Source organism: Pongo pygmaeus, chromosome 19 (genome assembly GCF_028885625.2).
Source record: "Pongo pygmaeus isolate AG05252 chromosome 19, NHGRI_mPonPyg2-v2.0_pri, whole genome shotgun sequence".
In the NCBI taxonomy this organism is placed as follows: domain Eukaryota; kingdom Metazoa; phylum Chordata; class Mammalia; order Primates; family Hominidae; genus Pongo; species Pongo pygmaeus.
In genome coordinates, this window is record NC_072392.2 from 2,038,015 (window position 1) to 2,058,033 (window position 20,019).

General features: G+C 44.3%; 1 protein-coding gene across 4 annotated transcripts in view; it reads right to left on the reverse strand.

Moving 5' to 3' along the window:
• Nucleotides 1–20,019, reverse strand: part of SMG6 (SMG6 nonsense mediated mRNA decay factor) — a 247,592-nt gene that overhangs the window by 187,711 nt on the left and 39,862 nt on the right. For all 4 annotated transcript variants that reach the window (XM_054459768.2, XM_063655726.1, XM_054459775.2 and 1 more), the window contains one exon: nucleotides 1,759–1,820. In XM_054459768.2, coding sequence (XP_054315743.1) covers nucleotides 1,759–1,820 — 62 coding nt within the window. The remainder of the gene's footprint in view (nucleotides 1–1,758; nucleotides 1,821–20,019) is intronic.

Here is a 20,019-nt window from a genome sequence, read left to right on the forward strand (position 1 = left end):
TGCAGTGCTTAGCAATCCATCCATTTTTTTTATAATTAATTCATTTATGCAACAAATACTACATGCCAGGCTCTAGGAACACAACAGTGAGGCAAAAACTGCCAGAGTGGAACTTAAACTGGTGGCAGTGGCAGGACGGGGGAGGTGGGAGGCAGGAGATGGGACCAGTGATGCATCTAGGTTACTTTGCCTAAGTGAATGTCTCCACCCATTATGTCTACAGATAGAGATTCATCTACTGGTACCTTGTCCAATTTTCCCAAGTCATTTTGAAATCCAAACTATGCTTGCAATGACCATCACTATCATTCTTACCCAGGTTGATACCGAATGAATATGTAATAAGCACACTTTCTAGTCCACCGCCCGTGGAGCAGAGTTTCTTCCAGTGGAAACAAACCTTTCCGCTTCTCAAAAAAGTTAACTACAACGGTATGTGGAAACTGACATAGCCCCTACCTCCACTAAGAGAGCCTTCTAGGCTGGGCGTGGTGGCTCACGCCTGTAATCCCAGCACTTTGGAAGGGCGAGGCAGGTGGATCACATGAGGTCAGGAGTTCAAGACCAGCCTGGCCAATATGGTGAAACCCCATCTCTACTAAAAATGCAAAAATTAGCCAGGCGCGGTGGCACGCGCCTGTAATCCCAGCTACTCGGGGGGCTGAGGCAGGAGAATCACTTGAACTCAGAGGGCAGAGGTTGCAGAGAGTCGAGATCACGCCACTGCACTCCAGCCTGGGCAACAGAGCAAGGCTCTGTCTCAAAAAAAAAAAAAAAAAAAAAAAAAGAAAGCCTTCTAGAGAATTACAGATAAACTTACGAAGTTATGACGGGAAGTGAAAGGGAAACATTGACAATAACTGGGGTATTTATAATTCAAAACAAATCACCCCAAAGGGTAGCTCACAATACAACTTCCAACTCAGAAAATATTAGAATCCAGTAGAAGACAGGTCTAGTGGAAGACTGGTCTGGGGACACTGCCACCTACTCCTTTCTTCACTCTCCTACACTCAGGGAGATCCTATACTAAAGAGGCACCAGGCATCCATCTGCTCTAGCGTGTAGGCATCACGTTGGGCTTAGGATCACTAGTTTTACGCAGTGAGGAAGAACTCGGATCCATCCAAGGAATAAAGGAATACTCAAAACTCGATCTGTTTCCAGGAATTTAAGCAGTCAAGTGTTAGCTTTGCACACACTACCTTCCCTGAGATGTCTATGGAAATCCATGGTGGATGATGAAACCGTAAGAGGCTTGGTATTTAATGAGATCAGCAATATGGCAAAGGAAACTGAGCACAGGAGGAAAGGATATGGGTCAAAAGGATATAGAAAGAAAACGTTACTCTTATTTTTGATGGAAAATTAGTGGACAGTATTCTTCCCAAGGAGGACCCCCTGACAGCTGCACCCAGGGATTTAGCACAACTGCCTTGAGGCACTCACTAGGGACTAAGCCGGAAGGCAGAGGAAAGAGAAACCCAGAGGGACCGGGGTGGGGGCTGGGACAAGATTGTATTTAAAGGAGGGTTTTAGTAAAGGTAGAGAAAGAAGAAATGAGAGATAGAGAGTCATACTTCCCAAATTTCATGAGCACAGTAGGACAGAAGATGAAGGGAAGAGAAGAGAAGGTGGAGGCCTCTAAGAATTCACACCCTGTGCCCTCAGTTACAAACACAGTCCAGTTGCTAACAATATTAAATTCCAAAATGACTTGTAATGTAGGAAAATAAAATAAACATCCTGCACACTTACCCAATCCGGGTAAACAGCTTCCCATGGGCATGGAGAAAACTGAGGATGAACCTTTTGTTCAGCTGCATGGGAAAAAGGGAGAGGAGAAAACAATTAAACTTTCCCCAGTTTCCTGTTACTGAACAGAGTCCCCAGTGACACAATAACCTGGCCAGGGTCTAAGGGGTGGGCACTAGGGATGGGAACCAAATGGACATGCCCAAACTCTCACAGACCCAGGGCACATGCCCAACAGCTGCCGCTCAGCTGAGCCAAGATGACAACAGGCTCAGTGAGCAGACAGCACCCTCTGCCGGCAGTGGCACCTGTGTGCAGGGGATGAGGCGGTGAATCCTAATAAGCAGGATGTAAAGAAAGATGCCCACAGTTCTCAGAGGATCTAGGAGCCACTCTGGCTCATAATCGTGGAAATGAAACTCTTACAGGAGCAAGGATAACAGTGAAGGCCCTGGTTCTATTTGGGTTATTTTTCTACCTACCTAGCGAGGAAAGCAGGACCCTTCTTTGACAACCAAGAGCAAGGTAACCTACCACTAACTAGCTCATCAAATTGTACTTCACCAGCTTTAAAAACTAGAGTTCATGTTCTAGGTCTGGAGTTGAAAATTCAAGTGTCTAAAGGGCTAGGCATGAAGTATGCTGATGGAGACAGTAGCAACCTATGACGATTCCACTCCAGTTTTATCCAAATCCTCTATGTAGTCCCAAGCTGGAAACTGCAATCTGGGTTTTTTTGTTTTTGTTTTTTGAGACAGAATCTTGCTCTGTCGCCCAGGCTGGAGTGCAGTGGTATGATTTCAGCTCACTGCAACCTCCACCTCCCAGTTCAAGCGATTCTCGTGCCTCAGCCACTCAAGTAGCTGGGATTACAGGCATGCACCCCCATAACTGGCTAATTTTTGTATTTTTAGAAGAGACGGTGTTTTGCCATGTCGGCCAGGCTGGTCTCCAACTCCTGGCCTCAAGTGAGCCACCTGCTTTGGCCTCCCAAAGTGCTGGGATTACAGGCATGAGCCACTGCACCCAGCATGTTTTGTTGTTTTGAGACAGGGTCTCACTCTGTCGCCCAGGCTGGAGTGCAGTGGTGTGATCACAGCTCACTGCAACCTCGACCTCCTGGGCTCAAGTGATCCTCCTGCCTCAGCCTCCTGAGTAGCTGGGACTACAGGTATGTGTCACCACACCTGGCTAAGTTTTAATTTTTTGTAGAGAGGAGTTCTCAATATGTTGCCCAGACTGGTCTCAAAATCCTGGGCTCAAGCAATCCTCCTGCGTCAGCCTCCAAAAGTGCTGGGATCACAGAGGTGTGAGCCACTGCACATGGCTGAATCTGGATTTTTATATGAAATCCTCTGGCTTTTACATGTTGGCTACTAATGAAAATAATTTAAGCATTAAAGAAGCCAAAAAACACATTTGCCAGCTACATCTGGCCCATGAGCCACCAATTTACAATCGTGGTTCAAGGTTCTAGAACATCTACTTCCATCGAAACCAAAAGATTTCTCAGCAAAACAAGGGAGAGAAAAAAATTTCAATTCAAATCCAAAGAAAGCAGAAACAATCTAAAAACTAAACCTCCTTGTCATCTTCCTGGTATCCTAGAAGCAGTATATTCAGGGCTCTGCAGCCAGCCAGGAAGAGAAGTGAAGAATCTTGACCCCAGGATCCCAGTGGTCAGGGCAAGGAGTCCAGTATCGCTGGGCAGTCTGCCCCACAAGGAGAAAGTCCCTGTTTAATCTCCTTGCAAAACAGAACATCAATCAAGCTATGGCAGTTCCATCTATTTCATACGGATGCCAACTGTGGGAAAAGAGGTACATTCGCACTTTACCAATGATCAACATCAAACTCTGCATAGAATGTTCACTCTATTTTTGCTTTAAATAAGTTACACTCTAATTTATAGATAAAAAGCTCAGAATATTTCACTGAAGATAACCTGTCTATACAGCAAGGTGAGTCAGGGCCAGGGACACTGGGTTCCATCAACAGAATGGAAGAGGCCGGGTGCAGTGGCTCATGCCTGGAATCCCGGCACTTTGGGAGGCCATGGCAGGTGGATCAATTAAGGTCAGGAGTTCAAGACCAGCCTGGCCAACACGGTGAAACCCCGCCTCTACTAAAAATACAAAAATCAGCTGGGTGTGGTGGCAGGTGCCTGTAATGCCAGCTACTTGGGAGGCTGAGGCAGGAGAATCGCTTGAACCCAGGAGGCAGAGGTTGCAGTGAGCCAAGATCATATCATTGCACTCCAGCCTGGACAACAAAGAGCGAAACTCTGTCTCAAAAAATAAAACAAAGCAAAACACAAAAACACTAGAATGGAAGAGTGAGGAACAGCTGCAAAATAAATTGCCCATAGCTATACCAATGTTAGTGGCGAAACCCGGCCAGAATGCAGATCTCTAGATCTCCTAGTAGAGGAAGATGGTGAAAAACAGGGACCTTCCCATGAAAGACCTCTGCCATTTACCTGCGGTGGGATCTTAGGCAACGGATCTAAATGCTTGCTTGACCTGTAAACACTCAATTGTTAACATTCTCTCCTAATAAATGATGAAGCAAGTGGTGAAATGGTAACAGCTGGAGAATCTGGGAGAAGAATATGTGGGAGTTTTTGTGTTATTCTTACAACTTTTCTACAGGTAGGATGTTATTTCAAATAAAAAGTTAGGAATACACATTCTCTCTCTCTTCCTATTTTAACTTGGTTATCCCTCTTCCTATAGATGTCAAACATAAATTGGTTAATTCATTCATAATCAGAAGGAATCCCTTATAAACTGGTTCTATTTACATCCTAAGTCTTTCATAAACTGGTTATATATAAAGGGTACCTGTACAGCCGGGTGCAGTGGTTCACGCCTGTAATCCCAGGACTTTGGGAGGCCAAGGCAGGTAGATCATCTGCGGTCAGGAGTTCAAGACCAGCCTGGCCAACACGGTGAAACCCTGTCTCTACTAAAAACACAAAAATTAGCCGGGTGGTGGGTACCTGTAATCCCAGCTACTAGAGAGGCTGAGGCAGGAGAATCACTTGAACTTGGGAGGCGGAGACTGCAGTGAGCCATGATTGCTCCATTGCACCCCAGCCTGGGTGACAGAATGAAACTGTCTCAGAAAAAAAAAGAAAAAAGAAAAAAGATACAGGCCAGGCATGGTGGCTTATGCCTGTAGTCCCAGCGCTTTTGGAGGTTGAGGCGGGTGGATCATGAGGTCAGGAGTTCAAGACCAGCCTGGCCAATATGGTGAAACCCAGTCTCTATTAAAAAAAAAAAAAAAACAGCCGGGAGTGGTGGCACACACCTGTAGTTCCAGCTACTTGGGAGGCTGAGGCAGAAGAATCGCTTGAACCTGGGAGGCAGAGGCTGCAGTGAGCCAAGATCACACCACTGCACTCCAGCCTGGGAGACAGAGTGAGACTCTATCTCAAAAAAAAAAAAAAAAAAAAAAGATACTAACCTACTTCATTCAAGCCTAAATACCATCCCCCAAGCCAACACAGAAATTTAAGCAACTTTATCTTAGTAAATGGCAGAGTTAGAACCTGAACCCAGGTCTTCAGATTCCAAACAGTTTTCTTTCTCTTATCCTACACCTATCTCAGGGAAAAGAACTGGTGAGCTGATTCAACGAAGGGCTAACGAGGGAATAAGAGCAACTAAAAAGCTGTTCAAGTTTTGCTTTTAAGTTTTCCTTCCTGATTAGGTAGGAAACTCATACTGTTTGAACCACAACACCTCCTGGATTAAAATGAGAGCCCCAAGAGGTCTGGAACATCTGTGCTTCTATGTGTACTTCACAAACATCCTTCCCTTAGGGTAGGAGATGAAGCCTACCTAATTACCTGAGTCCGTACTTGCCACTACCGTACTTTAACTGCAAAAAGTCGATTTCAACGCATTACTTTTCAACTAGTGGGAGTGAAGCAAATCTCAGATAACCTTTTCAAACTATACACACTCTCCCTAACCTTAGTTAATGAGAACCACCGCTTTATTTTTAGTCTGAACATCACTGCTAAATATACTTTCTCTTTGTTGTCATCAATAACACTTCAATTAGGAAAGGAGCTAAAAATGTAGATACATCTAGAAGGTATGTGACATGAGGGAGCAGATTTGTTACATATTGATCAAATCGGACCTAAACAACAACATTTACAAGAGACAATATGAAGTCAACTAGCACTGAGGCAGATACTTTGGAGAACTCTTTTTTTTTTTTTTTTTTTTGAGACGGAGTCTGGCTCTTTTGCCCAGGCTGGAGTGCAGTGGTGCTATCTCGGCTCACTGCAAGCTCCGCCTCCCAGGTTCACGCCATTCTCCTGTCTCAGCCTCCCGAGTACCTGGGACTACAGGCGCCCGCCACCGCACCCAGCTAATTTTTTTTTTTGTATTTTCAGTAGAGACGGGGTTTCACCGTGTTAGCCAGGATGGTCTCGATCTCCTGACCTCATGATCCGCCCGCCTCGGCCTCCCAAAGTGCTGGGATTACAGGCGTGAGCCACCGTGAGAACTCTTAACTGACCCCAAACCCATAGTCACAAAAGCCTTAGTCTGAGCTTCCTTCTTCCTTCCTCTCTAATACATCACCATGGACTGGCTTCCATTTCTACAACTTTTTAATTTTTATCATTTATCTTAGAGACAGTGTCTCACTCTGTTACCCAGCCTGGAGTGCAGTGGCAACATCACGGCTCACTGCAGCCTCTGACTCCTGGGCTCAAGCAATCCTCTCACCTCAGCCTCCCCAAAGTGCTAAGATCACAGGCACATACCAATGAGCAGGACTAATTTATTTTCATTTTTTGTAGAGATGGGGTTCTCACTTTGTTGCCCAGGCTGGTCTCCTCACTTTGTTGCCCAGGCTGGTCTCAAACTCCTGGCTTCAAGCAATCCTCCAGCTTTGGCTTCCCAAAGTGATCAGATTACAGGCGTGAGCCACCTTGCCTGGCAGACTTTTTTTATTTTTAACAATACACCTAGATGGTTTTCGGTCAGGTGGAAAATAAATGTTACTTCTCAAATTATGAGGCTACCTGCGTTCAAATCTTCCTTACGTATTTACGTAGTGTTCACTGAAACAAAAATGCTTCTTGGGTGTATCCCTGAGAGGTACTGTTAGAATTATTAAAGGTCTTCTGGCTCCTTAGTTCAAGTCCCAAACAAATTCACTGTGGACTCCTGAGCTCAACCCAAAGAGACACCAATGGCAGTAGACGGATGGGTAGGTCTCTGGACACACAATAAAGTCCGTCCTGTCATTAACTGGGGGATTATAACTGTGGGATTATAAGTTTTGGATTGTTCCTGGACTATAAAATGGAATTTATACCACTGACATTACCTAATTCAGAACTAAAAGGATGAAATGAAATAATACAAATTAAAGTAGTCTGAGGAGTAGATGTTTTACACAAGCCTTGAAAGTTATCACTCAAAATTGTGTCTAAGGGCTTGGTGACGGTGGAGCAAGGAAGGAGAGAAAAGCTGCTCAGAGGCAACAACGCAAGAGGAGGGGATTCTGAAACAGACCCAATTTCAGTTCCGAAAGAGTCGTTCCTGCTTCTACAGAGTCGTGTGAAAAACCAAATTTCTGAAGAGTGAATCATTTTAAGGACAGTAAGGGTAGTCAGTATTAAAGGAATTCCAAAGTGCATTTTAAAGTGATTCTGAGGAGCATAAATTATTATTCTCTTATCTGTATGGAATGTCTCTATTTTTATATACACTTTTTTTTTTTTTTTGAGACAGGGACTCACTTCTGTCACCCAGACTGGAGTACAGTGGCACAATCAAGGCTCACTGTTGTCTAGACCTCCTGGGCTCAAGCGATCCTCCCCGCCTCAGCCTTCTGAGTAGCTGGGACTACAGGCACACACAATCACGCCTGGCTAGTTTTTTATTTTTTGTAGAGACGGGGTCTCACTATATTGCCCAGGCTGGTCTCTCAACTCCTGGGCTCAAGCGATCCTCTGCCTCACCCTCCTAAAGTAGTGGGATTACAGACATGAGTCACTGGTCCTGGCCCCATATATTTTTTAAAAAACAAAACTTTGTTGCATTTTAGAAAAGGGATCTATCCTCTTAGATATGAAACAACATAGGTGGAGACCAAATTTCATGAGTACCTGTTAGTAAAACGGCCAGGACTTTCATAGCATTCAATCAAAGCCCACTTATCAGTCTCTCTCAAGCAATGAGATCACAAGGCGGAGGAGGATGTGGGCACACTGGTAATGTTGTTCACACGTCATCCTCATCCCTGCGCTCCTATGCTGGGCATAAGAGCAAACCAACAAGATAGGGTCTCTGATACCTAGGAGCTTATAGTCCAAGAACAAAGATAAATAACATAACAACTTGCCCACTGGCCATTTATGCTCCCACACCTAAGACAAGGCCTATGAAGGTTCCAGGAGGCACTGTTTCCCTTACTGTCATTTTTCCTGTCACAGAGATGAGATGAGAATCTAAAAAAAAAAAAAAAAATGAGGGAATGGGGGCCTGGTACACAAAATGTGGAAACCTATCAGTAATGCAATAATCATTCAGTAAAGACAGAAGTTATTCATTATTAGTACTTTCAGCATTCCTCTTTCCAAGATATGCAGATTCAAAAAAAAAAAAAGTACGGGAAAACCAAATAGCATGACTCAAATGCCTTGCAGGAAGATGGAGCAAATCAAAATCAATCCTTAGGTCCCTTACTTGGACCAAAGAGCCACGCTGAGGCTGAGGTAGAACCGGGATGGCAACAGCTCTTCACCCTTTACTTCCTCCACTCCAGAACTATTCAGGGCTGGATGACAGCTCAATTAGCTTCAATTAAACACAAGTTCCTGTACAGATGTCCCACTTAAGATGGCTAGATCTGAGACATGTGAATTTAAGTGTAAAATGTGCCTTTTAAAACTACCTCTTCCAACTAATGCACCCCTTGAAACAATGGCTCTCAACTTTGCACTGCAGTTTAGTGCTGCCTCTTATATTAAAGCAATTCGTTACTTCATTATCTCTCCTAGTTAAAGCCAGCAAACTGAGGGAAATTGAGCTAAATCAGCAGGCAGCTCCAGAAAACACAGCCAGCCAGCAGAGGGACAGCCGAGCTCAGAGTACCTGGCTGGCTCTCAGAAAGGAAACTGGCACCAGGTATAAAGAAAAGATGGGGCCAGTCACAGTGGCTCATGCCTGTAATCCCAGCACTTTGGGAGGCCGAGGCGGGCGGATCACCTGAGGTCAGGAGTTCGAGACCAGCCTGACCAACATGGAGAAACCCCATCTCTACTAAAAATACAAAATTAGCCAGGCGTGGTGGCTCATGCCTGTAATCCCAGCTACTCTGGAGGCTGAGGCAGGAGAATCACTTGAACCAGGAGACGGAGGTTGCAGTGAGCCGAGATTGCACCATTGCACTCCAGCCTAGGAAATAAGAGCGAAACTCCATCTCAGAAAAAAAGGACAAAAAGAAAAGGAGGCTGGGCACGGTGGCTCACGCCTGTAATCCCAGCACTTTGGGAGGCTGAGGTGGGTGGATCACGAGGTCAAGAGATCGAGACCATCCTGGCCAACGGTGAAACCCCGTCTCTACTAAAAATACAAAAATTAGCTGGGTGTGCCTATAGTCCCAGCTACTCAGGAGGCTGAGGCAGGAGAATCACTTGAACCTGGGAGGTGGAGACTGCAGTGAGCCAAGATGGCGCCACTGCACTCTAGCCTGGTGACAGAGCAAGACTCTGCCTCAAAAAAAAAAAAGAAAGAAAGAAAGAAAAGGAGCAGGCACGAATATGTTCCGTATTTTGTATTTACTGCTCATGTGTTTACTAGGGGGAAGGAATATGACAGAATGGTATGAACAGAGACCGCTGATCTTAAGAGTTGAAGACCTGGGTTCAAATTTTGGTCATACCATTTATTTGCTGTTAATTATCAGCAAGTCACATAAATCTTCTAGGGCTGTTTCTTCAACAGTTAAATGAGTGAGATCAGTACTGCTAATTCCATAACCCTGAATGTATGTCTATCTCCTGAACAGCTTTTGTAAAAAAATACAGATTCCCCACTCCTACAGAATCAGAATCCTCAAGGACGAGAGAGGGGCAGTTCGAATCAACATTTTTAAAGGTCTCCAGGTCACTGTGAAAGATAGCCAGATTTGGAAACCACTGGGCTATATCAGACGCTGGCAAACTATGGCCATGGGTCAAATGTAGCCTGCCACCTGTTTTTGTATGACCCATGAGCTAAGAATGGTTTTTACATTGTTTTAATGGTTGAAAAAAAAATAAGAGAATATTTCATGGCATGAAAATTACATGAAATATAAATTTCAGTTTCCATAAATAAAATTCTGTTGAAACACAGCCACCCTCATTTGTTTACATATTGTCAGTGGCTGCTTTCCCCCTACAAAGGCAGAGCTGAGTAGTGCAGCAGAGGGCACATGGCCCACAAAGCCTACAATATTTTATTTTATTTATTTATTTATTTATTTATTTTTTTTTTTTTGAGACGGAGTCTCGCTCTGTCGCCCAGGCTGGAGTGCAGTGGCACAGTCTCGGCTCACTGCAAGCTCTGCTTCCCGGGTTCACGCCATTCTCCTGCCTCAGCCTCCTGAGCAGCTGGGACTACAAGTGCCTGCCACTACGCCCGGCTAATTTTTTGTATTCTTTTAGTAGAGATGGGGTTTCACCGTGTTGGCCAGGATGGTCTCGATCTCCTGACCTCCTGATCTGCCTGCCTCGGCCTCCCAAAGTAGCCTAAAATATTTACTATCCAGATGGTTACAGAAAAAAAATGTCTGCTGATACCTAGGCTAAATAATCTACAACCCTGGTGTCTCAAAAGATGTTTCTCCCTGCACAGCACTTCAGAGCTACCACACACATGTACTGGAAACAGTTATGATTCTCATGAGCTAAGAGGTGAAGATGGGTAGTGATGAAGAGTATGGTTTAAAAGAACCCCCCCGACCAGAATATTCCGATATCCACCCACTTCTCACCACCACAGGAGAAGCACCAATTTTCAGTATTTCTCCCAATGCTAAGAGCCCACAAATGCATAATTCTAAGTAAATACAACTTTTCTTGCCAGCTTCTGTGTAAGCACCATCCCATTCTACGATAGCACAAGTGACACCAAATGCCAAAGACTCCTGCTCTCGGACAGTCACACACTCCAAAGGCTACAGAGAAATATAAATGGGACTCTCCAGGTTTCCACGGGCAGGGTAGAAACAGAACACACCCAAGCCCAACAGAGACTTCACTTAGGCCAGAGGGCTCCTGGACATTTCCCAAAACATCCCTATCAAAGGAAAGTGCCAGATTAAGATTTATGAATCCCTATGCTGTGGTGTGACAATCTGTAACAACCAAGTCAAATGTGCCACCAGCTTAGCATCTCCAGGTACACAGAAAAAGAGAAAGAAAGTTCAGACAAAGGGCAACACTGTTGCTCTGACTGGGTTACTTTCTGAATGACTCTTCTTTCTGACTCATCTCTCTCATGCCTGGGAACTCTCATGCCCATCCACCCAAATAGTAGGGGAGCTAGGACACGCTGTGTCTGCACTCCAGGAAGCGAGAGAGAAGAGGAAATGGCTGAAGCTCCCACTGCGTGATCAGATGGACAACCAGATAACAGTTTTCCAAGAGCACATACACAAGCTCAAACCCATCTTTTTTTGTTGTTGTTGAGACAGAGTCTTGCTCTGTGGCCCAAGATGGAGTGCACTGGTGCAATCCCAGCTCACTGCAATCTCTGCCTCTGGGGTTCAAGCAACAATCGTGCCTCAGCTTCCCAAGCAGCTGGGACTAGAGGCGCATGCCACCACGCCTGGCTAATTTTTGTATTTTTAGTAGAGACGGGGTTTTGCCATGTTGTCCAGGCTGGTCTTGAACTTCTGGCCTCAAGTGATCTGCCCACCTCAGGCTCCCAAAGTGCTAGGATTACAGGCGTGAGATACCGTGCTCAGCCATCAAACTCATCTTATAAATCAACAGGTTGACAGAGCGTAAGAGGGATGATGAAGACTTCCTCACACATGGACCCATACATTTATTCATTCAACAAAAACCTACTGGGCACATTTTATGTACAAAGCACAGTGCACAAGCTGTGAACAAGGCAGAGATCATCCTTGCTCTGTGGGTAACACAGACAATTATGAAGTGCCATGACTGGAGAAGGCTAGGATGCTGTGGAAATATACAGAAGCAGCACCAGAGATATCCTCTCAGAGGAAAAGACTTTTGAGTTGAAAAGTGAGGGTTGAAGAGACAGCTGGTTTTGGAGAGGAGAGGGAGTCATGTCCTGGTGTGTCTTAAGCAAAGGGAACAACATATATGATGTTCTCAAAAGTGGTACATTGTAGACTGGCATGGCTAGATGGTTGATTCTCTAAGAAAGTCTGGAGAATTGGGCAGGGCATGTTGGACAGGTCCTTGTTAAAGAATGTGATCTTCATTAAAGCCACTGAAGGGTTTTCAGCAGGGAAATGACATGAGCAAACCTGTATTTGTAAAGGTTGTTCTGGATGTTTAGAAAACTTAGGGTTTTTTTGAGGGGTGAGGGATTGGGTGGAGTCAAGTGTGTGGAGGTGAGGAGACCAGGTAAAAGGTTGTTGTTGCAATCATTCACTGGCAATGGAAACAGAGAGGGAAGACGTGAAGGAGATTGTCATTCCACACTTGGACAATCATGAGCCCCGTCTTTAAGTCTCAGTGGTTCTAGTTCCAAGTAACTTAGTTTACAGACTAGCGGTGGTGCAGAACCAAGCATGAGTATTTTAAAAAGACTAAAGGCCAAACACGGTGGGTCATGCCTGTAATCCCAGCACCTTGAGAGGCTGAGGCGGGTGGATCGCTTGAGCTCAGGAGTTTGAGACCAGCCTGGGCCAACATGGCAAAACTCCATCTTTACAAAAAATAAAAATAAAATAAAATAAATCAGCCAGGCATGGTGGCGCACACCAGTAGTTCTAGATACTCGTGAGGCTTAGGTGGGAGGATTGCTGGAGCCTGGCAGGGAGAGGTTGCAGTGAGCCGTGATGGTGCCACTGCACTCCAGCCTGGGAGACAGAGTGAGACTTTATTTTAAAAAAAATTGATAGACAGATTTGATACGGATTAAATAGGTTATCCAGGCAATATATACAAGAAAACTTGTAAGAAAAAGAGATGAATGTTGTAGGGAAAGAGCATACACATCACTATCTGTGACAATTTAAATCCACTTCTTTTTGGAGAGTAATGTGGCAAAACCCAGACAAAGGTATGTATGTATGCATGTATTTATTTATTTATTTATTTTGAGACGGAGTCTCACTCTGTTGCCCAGGCTGGAGTACAGCGGTACCATCTTGGCTCACTGCAACCTCCACCTCCCAGGTTCAAGGGATTCTTCCTTTTTCTTTTTGAGACAGAGTCTCGCTCTGTTGCCCAGGCTGTAGTGCAGTGGCATGATCTCGGCTCACTGCAACCTCCGCCTCCCAGGTTCAAGCGATTCTCCTGCCTCAGCCTCCCGAGTACCTGGGACTACAGGTACATGCCACCACACCCAGCTAATTTTTATATTTTCAGTAGAGACAGGATTTCACCATGTTGGCCAGGATGGTCTCCATCTCTTGACCTCGTGACCCGCCCACCTCCCAAAGTATTGGGATTACAGGCATGAGACACTGCGCCTGGCCAAAATAATCTTGTGCCTCAGCCTCCTGAGTAGCTGGAATTATAGACACGAGCCACCACGCCTGGCCCCCAAAGGTATTTAAAGGGAAAGGCATTTCTGTCAGGATTTAAGGATTCTGATCCTGAGTAGTAGCAATTCCATCTGCTACATTCCAGCCTAAGTGAGTGGGCAAAAAGAGACTACACTTAACATCAGAATGAAAGCCAAAGTCCTTACAATGGCCTACAAAAGCCCTACATAATCTTACTCCACTACCTCCTTCTGTTCCTTAAATGTGATGAGTATGCTCCCAACTTGGGCCTTTGTATTTATCTTCTAGCCCAGTGGTTCCCAAACTTTACAGTACATTGAAATTTTCCTGGCTGGGCCTGGTGGCTCATGCTTGTAATCCCAGCACTTTGGGGGGCTGGGCGGATCAAGAGGTCAAGAGCTTGAGACCAGCCCGACCAAATGGCGAAACCCCATCTCTACAAAAAAATACAAAAATTAGCTGGGCATGGTGGCGCGTGCCTGTAGTCCCAGCTACTCGGGAGGCTGAGGCAGGAGAATCACTTGAACCCAGAAGGCGGAGGGTGCAGTGAGCTGAGATCGCGCCACTGGACTCCAGCCTGGGCGACAGAGTAAGACTCTGTCTCAAAAAAAAAAAAAAAAAAAAAAAATATATATATACACACACACACACACACACACACACACACACATACACATACATATGGTCAAAACTTCTATAGCATCTTCTATGTGTAGCACACTACTCTAAGCACTTTACGTCTGTTAACATTACAACTATTCTGTGAAGATAAGTACTACTATTATTTCCTTACAGAAAACAGCACAGAGGTTAATTGACTTGCCCAGAGCCTGAGCTCTTTATTTTTCGCCTTTTAAAAAAGGCAACCTTGGGCTGGGTGCAGTGACTCATGCCTGTAATCCCAGCACTTTGGGAGGCTGAGGCGGGCAGATCAACGGAGGTCAGGAGTTCGAGACCAACCTGGCCAACACGGTGAAGGCCCATCTCTACTAAAAACACAAAAAAATTAGCTGAGTGTTGTGGCACATGCCTGTAATCCCAGCTACTGGGGAGACTGAGGCAGGAGAATCATTTGAACTGGGAAATGGAGGTTGCAGTGAGCCAAGATTGCACCACTGCACTCCAGGCTGGGCAATAGAGTAAGACTCTGTCTCAAAAAAAAAAAAAAAAAAAAAAAGGCAACCTCATTTGAGCCTAGGAATTCAAGACCAGCCTGGGCAACATACGGAGACTTTCTTTCTACAAAAAAAATAATTAGCTGGGTGTGGTGGTGCAGCCTGTAGTCCCAGCTACTCTACAGGCTGAGGTGGGAGGATTGCTTGAGCCCAGGAGGTGAAGGGTGAAGTGAGCTGTGATCACGCCACTGCACTCCCAGTCTCAGTGACAGAGCAAGACACTAACTCAAAAAAAAAAAAGGAACCGGTGCGGTAGCTCACACCTGTAATTCCAGCATGTTGGGAGGCCGAGGTCAGGAGTTCAAGACCAGCCTGGCCAACACGATGAAACCCCATTTCTACTAAAAATACAAAAATGAGCACGGTGCGGTGGCATGCACCTGTAATCCCAGCTAGTTGGGAGGCTGAGGTAGGAGAATTGCTTCAACCCAGGAGGCGGAAGTTGCAGTGAGCAGAGATCACACCACTGCACTCCAGCCTGGGCGACAGAGCGAGACTCCATCTCAAAAACAAACAAACAAAAGGCAACTTTTTCACCAGAACCAAGACAGACACAGAGAATGTTTCTATAAAGACCAAAAGCAAAAGCCCCAAACAAAACCCACCAATGGTTTCAGCTGTCTTTCACTGAGAGACCACCAGGCCAAACCAACAGAGAAGTCTTGGAGATTAAGGTAAGTAAATACTTCCAGTCCAGACAATGCCATGCAAGCTGGCAGACGCATGTAACAACATGCACCCTCAAATAGTACCAGTAAGAAGAGATAAAAGATGAAACTGTAAAACTGAACAAGTTTATTCATGGTGATAAAGCAACAGGAGCCTGATGAATAAGGCAAGAGTCCTTCAAGGACGGGCACAGTAGCTCATGCCTGTAAGAGGATTACTTGGGCCCAGGAGTTTGATCAGCCTGGGCAACACAGTGAGACCTCATCTCTACAAAAAATAAACAAAATTAGCCAGCTATGGTGGCAAACGCCTGTAGTCCCAGTTGGGAGGCTGAGGTGGGAGGATCACCTGAGCCCAGGAGGTTGAGGCTGCAGTGAGCCGAGATCGTGCCACTGCACTCCAGCCTGGGTGACAGAGCGAGACCCTGTCTCCAAAAAAAAAAAAAAAAAGTTCAAGGAATATATGTGCATTTGCACACTAATAAAGGGACTGTGCACAGTCCAGAAAAATATTTGAAAATATAACCTCTCTCTACCTACCTAACACAATACAGGAAAACCCCTGAATCTCTCAGGAAAGGGAGGAGCACGAACTAATCTAAGAACCCAAAGGAGAACGAAGCTTCAGTTTAAGATAGATGTGGTCACAAAGACGGTTTCACAAACCACTCTGCTGTGGGCACCATAAAGCAAATAACCAGCACACAGGGAGCTTTGGCTACCTTGTGCGAGCTTCAGATTTAAGCAAGGCACCAAATAAGGGAAGGATTCTGGCGCATCAACTCCCAGGAAAAGTGTTTCAAGTTAAAAATGGTCATTCAGGTTTGGATGTGAACTTCTGTATCTGCTCTTTATCAACAGAGGCAACTCTACCTCCCTGGCAGCTAGCAGCAGAAAAAGAAGAAAACTGTTAGAATACAAATGGATTACACAAAGACAACAACATGGCCTGCTACAGCCTGGCATCTGCCTTGACACTAAAAACAAGGCTAGAAACACGCAATGCAGATCTTCTGGGATTCCACATCTGAGCTGAACCAAGTATGTCCAGGAGTAGGCAGGCTATGATGTCACTTTCCCCGCCAACAGCCAGATGGTTCAAGATGAAGGCTGTAAACCACAGCACTGTTGGTGAGAGACTCAGTTTCACTGTGACTGGAGGCAAGGCCTGCTTCCAGCTAGTTTTTTTGGTCAATCAAATCTTTTCTGTGCTGGTTCCCAGACCCAAACTCTGTAGTTCAAAAGTCAAAGCAAACACCTCAAATCTTTTATCTTTGATCCAATTCTTTGTCTTCCAAATTCTCTCTTCGTTCTCTGTCTCTGAACAATGAAAATCAATCTTAACAAGAATCCACAAAGCAAGGAAAACATGGGCATTAACTTCTTCCTAATTTATTGAAAATGCTCTGTCACTGCTATCATTAAATGTATAGAAAAAAATTTGAGTTTAGAGTTAAAAGGGAAGAGGCTGGGTGCAGTGGCTCATGCCTGTAATCCCAGCACTTTGGGAGGCCGAGGTGGGTGGATCACCTGAGGTCAGGAGTTCGAGATCAGCCTGGCCAAAAATGGCAAAACCCCGTATCTACTGAAAATACAAAAATTAGCTGGCCGTGGTGGCGGGTGCCTGTAATCCCAGCTGCTCGAGAGGCTGAGGCAGAAGAATCACTTGAACCCAGGAGGCGGAGGTTGCAGTGAGACAAGATCATGCCATTCCACTCCAGTCTGGGCAACAGGGTGAGACTCTGTCTCAAAAATAAATTTAAGAAAAAAAAAAAAAAAAGTCGGGCGCAGTGGCTCACGCCTGTAATCCCAGCATTTTGGGAGGCCAAGGAGGGCAGATCACGAGGTCAGGAGATCGAGACCATCCTCGCTAACACGGTGAAACCCTGTCTCTACTAAAAATACAAAAAAAAAAAAAAAATTAGCCAGGTTTGGTGGCAAGCACCTGTAGTCCCAGCTACTCCGGAGGCTGAGGCAGGAGAATCACTTGAACCCGGGAGGCAGAGCTTGCAGTGAGCCAAGATCACACCACTGCACTCTAGCCTAGGCGACAGAGCGCGAGACTCCGTCTCAAAAAAAAAAGGGAAGAGAAGAATGACAGCAATACAAGTAAATGAACTGCTGGTTATACAAGTATGCTTACATTGTCACAATTTATCACCTGTATGGCTTTGTTATGTGCACTTTTCTGTGTATATATATTTTTGTAAGATTTCTTTTAATTCTGTAATAATTTTTTAAATCGCCACAACTTTTTCTACTAGTCCACAAAAAGCCTTTGTTTCACTGCCAATAAATACCCTTTGCCCCATATGTCCTAATCCCCACCATTATTCTAACTCTGACGCAGTAGCCATGCGGATGACTGGGGCTACAATAAACAACTTTCTGCCGCCCCTCGGTGGACAAAGCTGTGCAGATGTGTTGATGGTGTACGCTATATCCCCACTGTACGGATGTAAAGACAAGAAAAGAGATTAAAAAATCTGTTCATACAAACAAAAAGAAATTTAGGAATGCAACCCATAAGATCTCACTCCTGGTCTGCAGTGACTACAAGTGACAGCTTCCTAGGAGCATCAAGGGCACTATTAGTGCCTTATTCAACCTTTTGACATATGTCACTTGCAAGTATTTCCAAAGCCATGGAGTTTTATAGATCTGTCCAGAAGTCTAAAGGAAAACCTGCCAAAGACATTCCTCAGAAGAGAATGTCAAATGTGTTAACATAGTTTGCTTGACAAATTAGGACCTAGCATCTCAGAGATTTGTGGCACAAGTAAACTCAAAATCTCATTAGAGAGAATAAGGTTTTAGCATCTTTATCAAGAAAAAAACAACCCAGAAAAATGTAAATCCATAGCGAGCATTATCACAATTCCTCTTTCCCATATGCATCAGGAGCTGCAGTCCTACTATGTGTGTGAAAGTCAAGAATAGGACTTAGTGCCAATGATTACAACACAAAGCATAACTTATTCCTAAGCCAAGCTGGGCTTGGCTCAGAAAGCTTCCCAGAATGATGGAAGGCATGACTTTAGAGTGAGTCAACCTTTGCTAATACATAAAATAAAGCAGAGAAAGAACTATTTGAAGGATTCACTTCGAAGCTTGAGCCAAATCAAAAGCTCAAATCAATCTACATCGTGATGAATCTTCAGTTCCAACTGAGTGATTAGACAGCATCAATGTGGACATGTGCACCATGGCCCAAGACATTCTAATGACAGAATCTTGGCTGGGAATCTCAGAAGCAACCATTCCTTGCAGTTTCGAATCATGCTATGTTTTTATCCATGTTGTTCCTTCTGCCAGAAAAGTCAGCTGACCACATCTACCTAAAATACTTCTTCGACTTGCAAAATTAAGGACACAGATTACCTTTCTAGGTCGCTCTACCTGTTCACCCTGAGTTAATCTCTTTTACCTCTGTCCAGTGTACATATTTCTATTATTACACTTATAACACTTTATTGCAAGTATTTATTTACATATCCTTTTTTCTTACTAGACTGTGTTTTTGAGGGAAGGACCAACATCACTTACTTTTCTGTGTGCAGTACCTAGAATAACAATATATAAAGGTGCTCCATGAATATTTATGGAAACGACCTGAACCGGGACAGGGAAAAACTTGATTTCCTCAGAGACTAACCGGCCGCAGAGGAGGTTTTACAGCAAAACGGGCAAGTGAAAAGAGAAAAAATAGCATAGAAAACTTTGAAGCCACTTATTTTGGGCAACATACAAAGGTATATACTATACTGTAAGATAAAATAGATGAAAAACAAGAAAGAGCAGCCAAAGAGAAAAAGGTAAAGAGGTCACCAAACAGTAAGGTCACGACCCAAGATGCACGCCCTTTACACTTACTAAAGGAAGTTTGGCTACAACCTCTGGAACAATTAAAATAGAGAATCATTCTGGGTTAAAAATTCACAAATTTGCTATTATAACAATCTTACAAATGTGCATGAGGTTGAAGAAACCCATTTTCTACTAAGAGCAGAAATTTCTTCCACAGGCTTCCACAAAGACACCACGCAACACAAACAGCAATCGTTCTCTAGGTCTCTTTTTTATGTATCTTCATACAGGCTGATGACACACTTAAGTACAAATCAGTAAAAGCAGTACTACTAGTAACCAATGTTACCTAGTTACATAACTCTCCGATGGTTCTAGGCATGAACGACATGGAAAAAACAGTAGTAGGAGAGGTGCCTAGTGATTTCTATAATAAATGCTCAATAAATTTTGGATCAGAAGATGGAAGACAACTCAAAAAACCACTTAAGCTCTTAAAAATAAAAATGTGTGGTTAATACATTTTATAGGAACTAAAACATCACAAAGACGGAGGGTATAGATAGTATTTTAAATTCTTTCTGGTCTAGAGAGTCTATACACTCATACTAGGGAGAAAAAAAGAGCGCAGTTCACTTCAATACTAAATATTTATGAGTAAAGTGAAAGGCTTCCAAGAGGGGAAAAACCTGGAGTTTCCCCCTGGAGTCAAACAAACAGTCCGCAGACTGGGGAAGGATCATGAGCCAAGAAAACAACGATTTCATATACTCTATCTTAGCTCAAATACATCAGATCTAAGATGGTGAAAAGAGGGTAGAGAGATGAAATTCTGGCACCTTTAAGAGCAAAGAGGGATTTTACAGAATGATCAAACTATG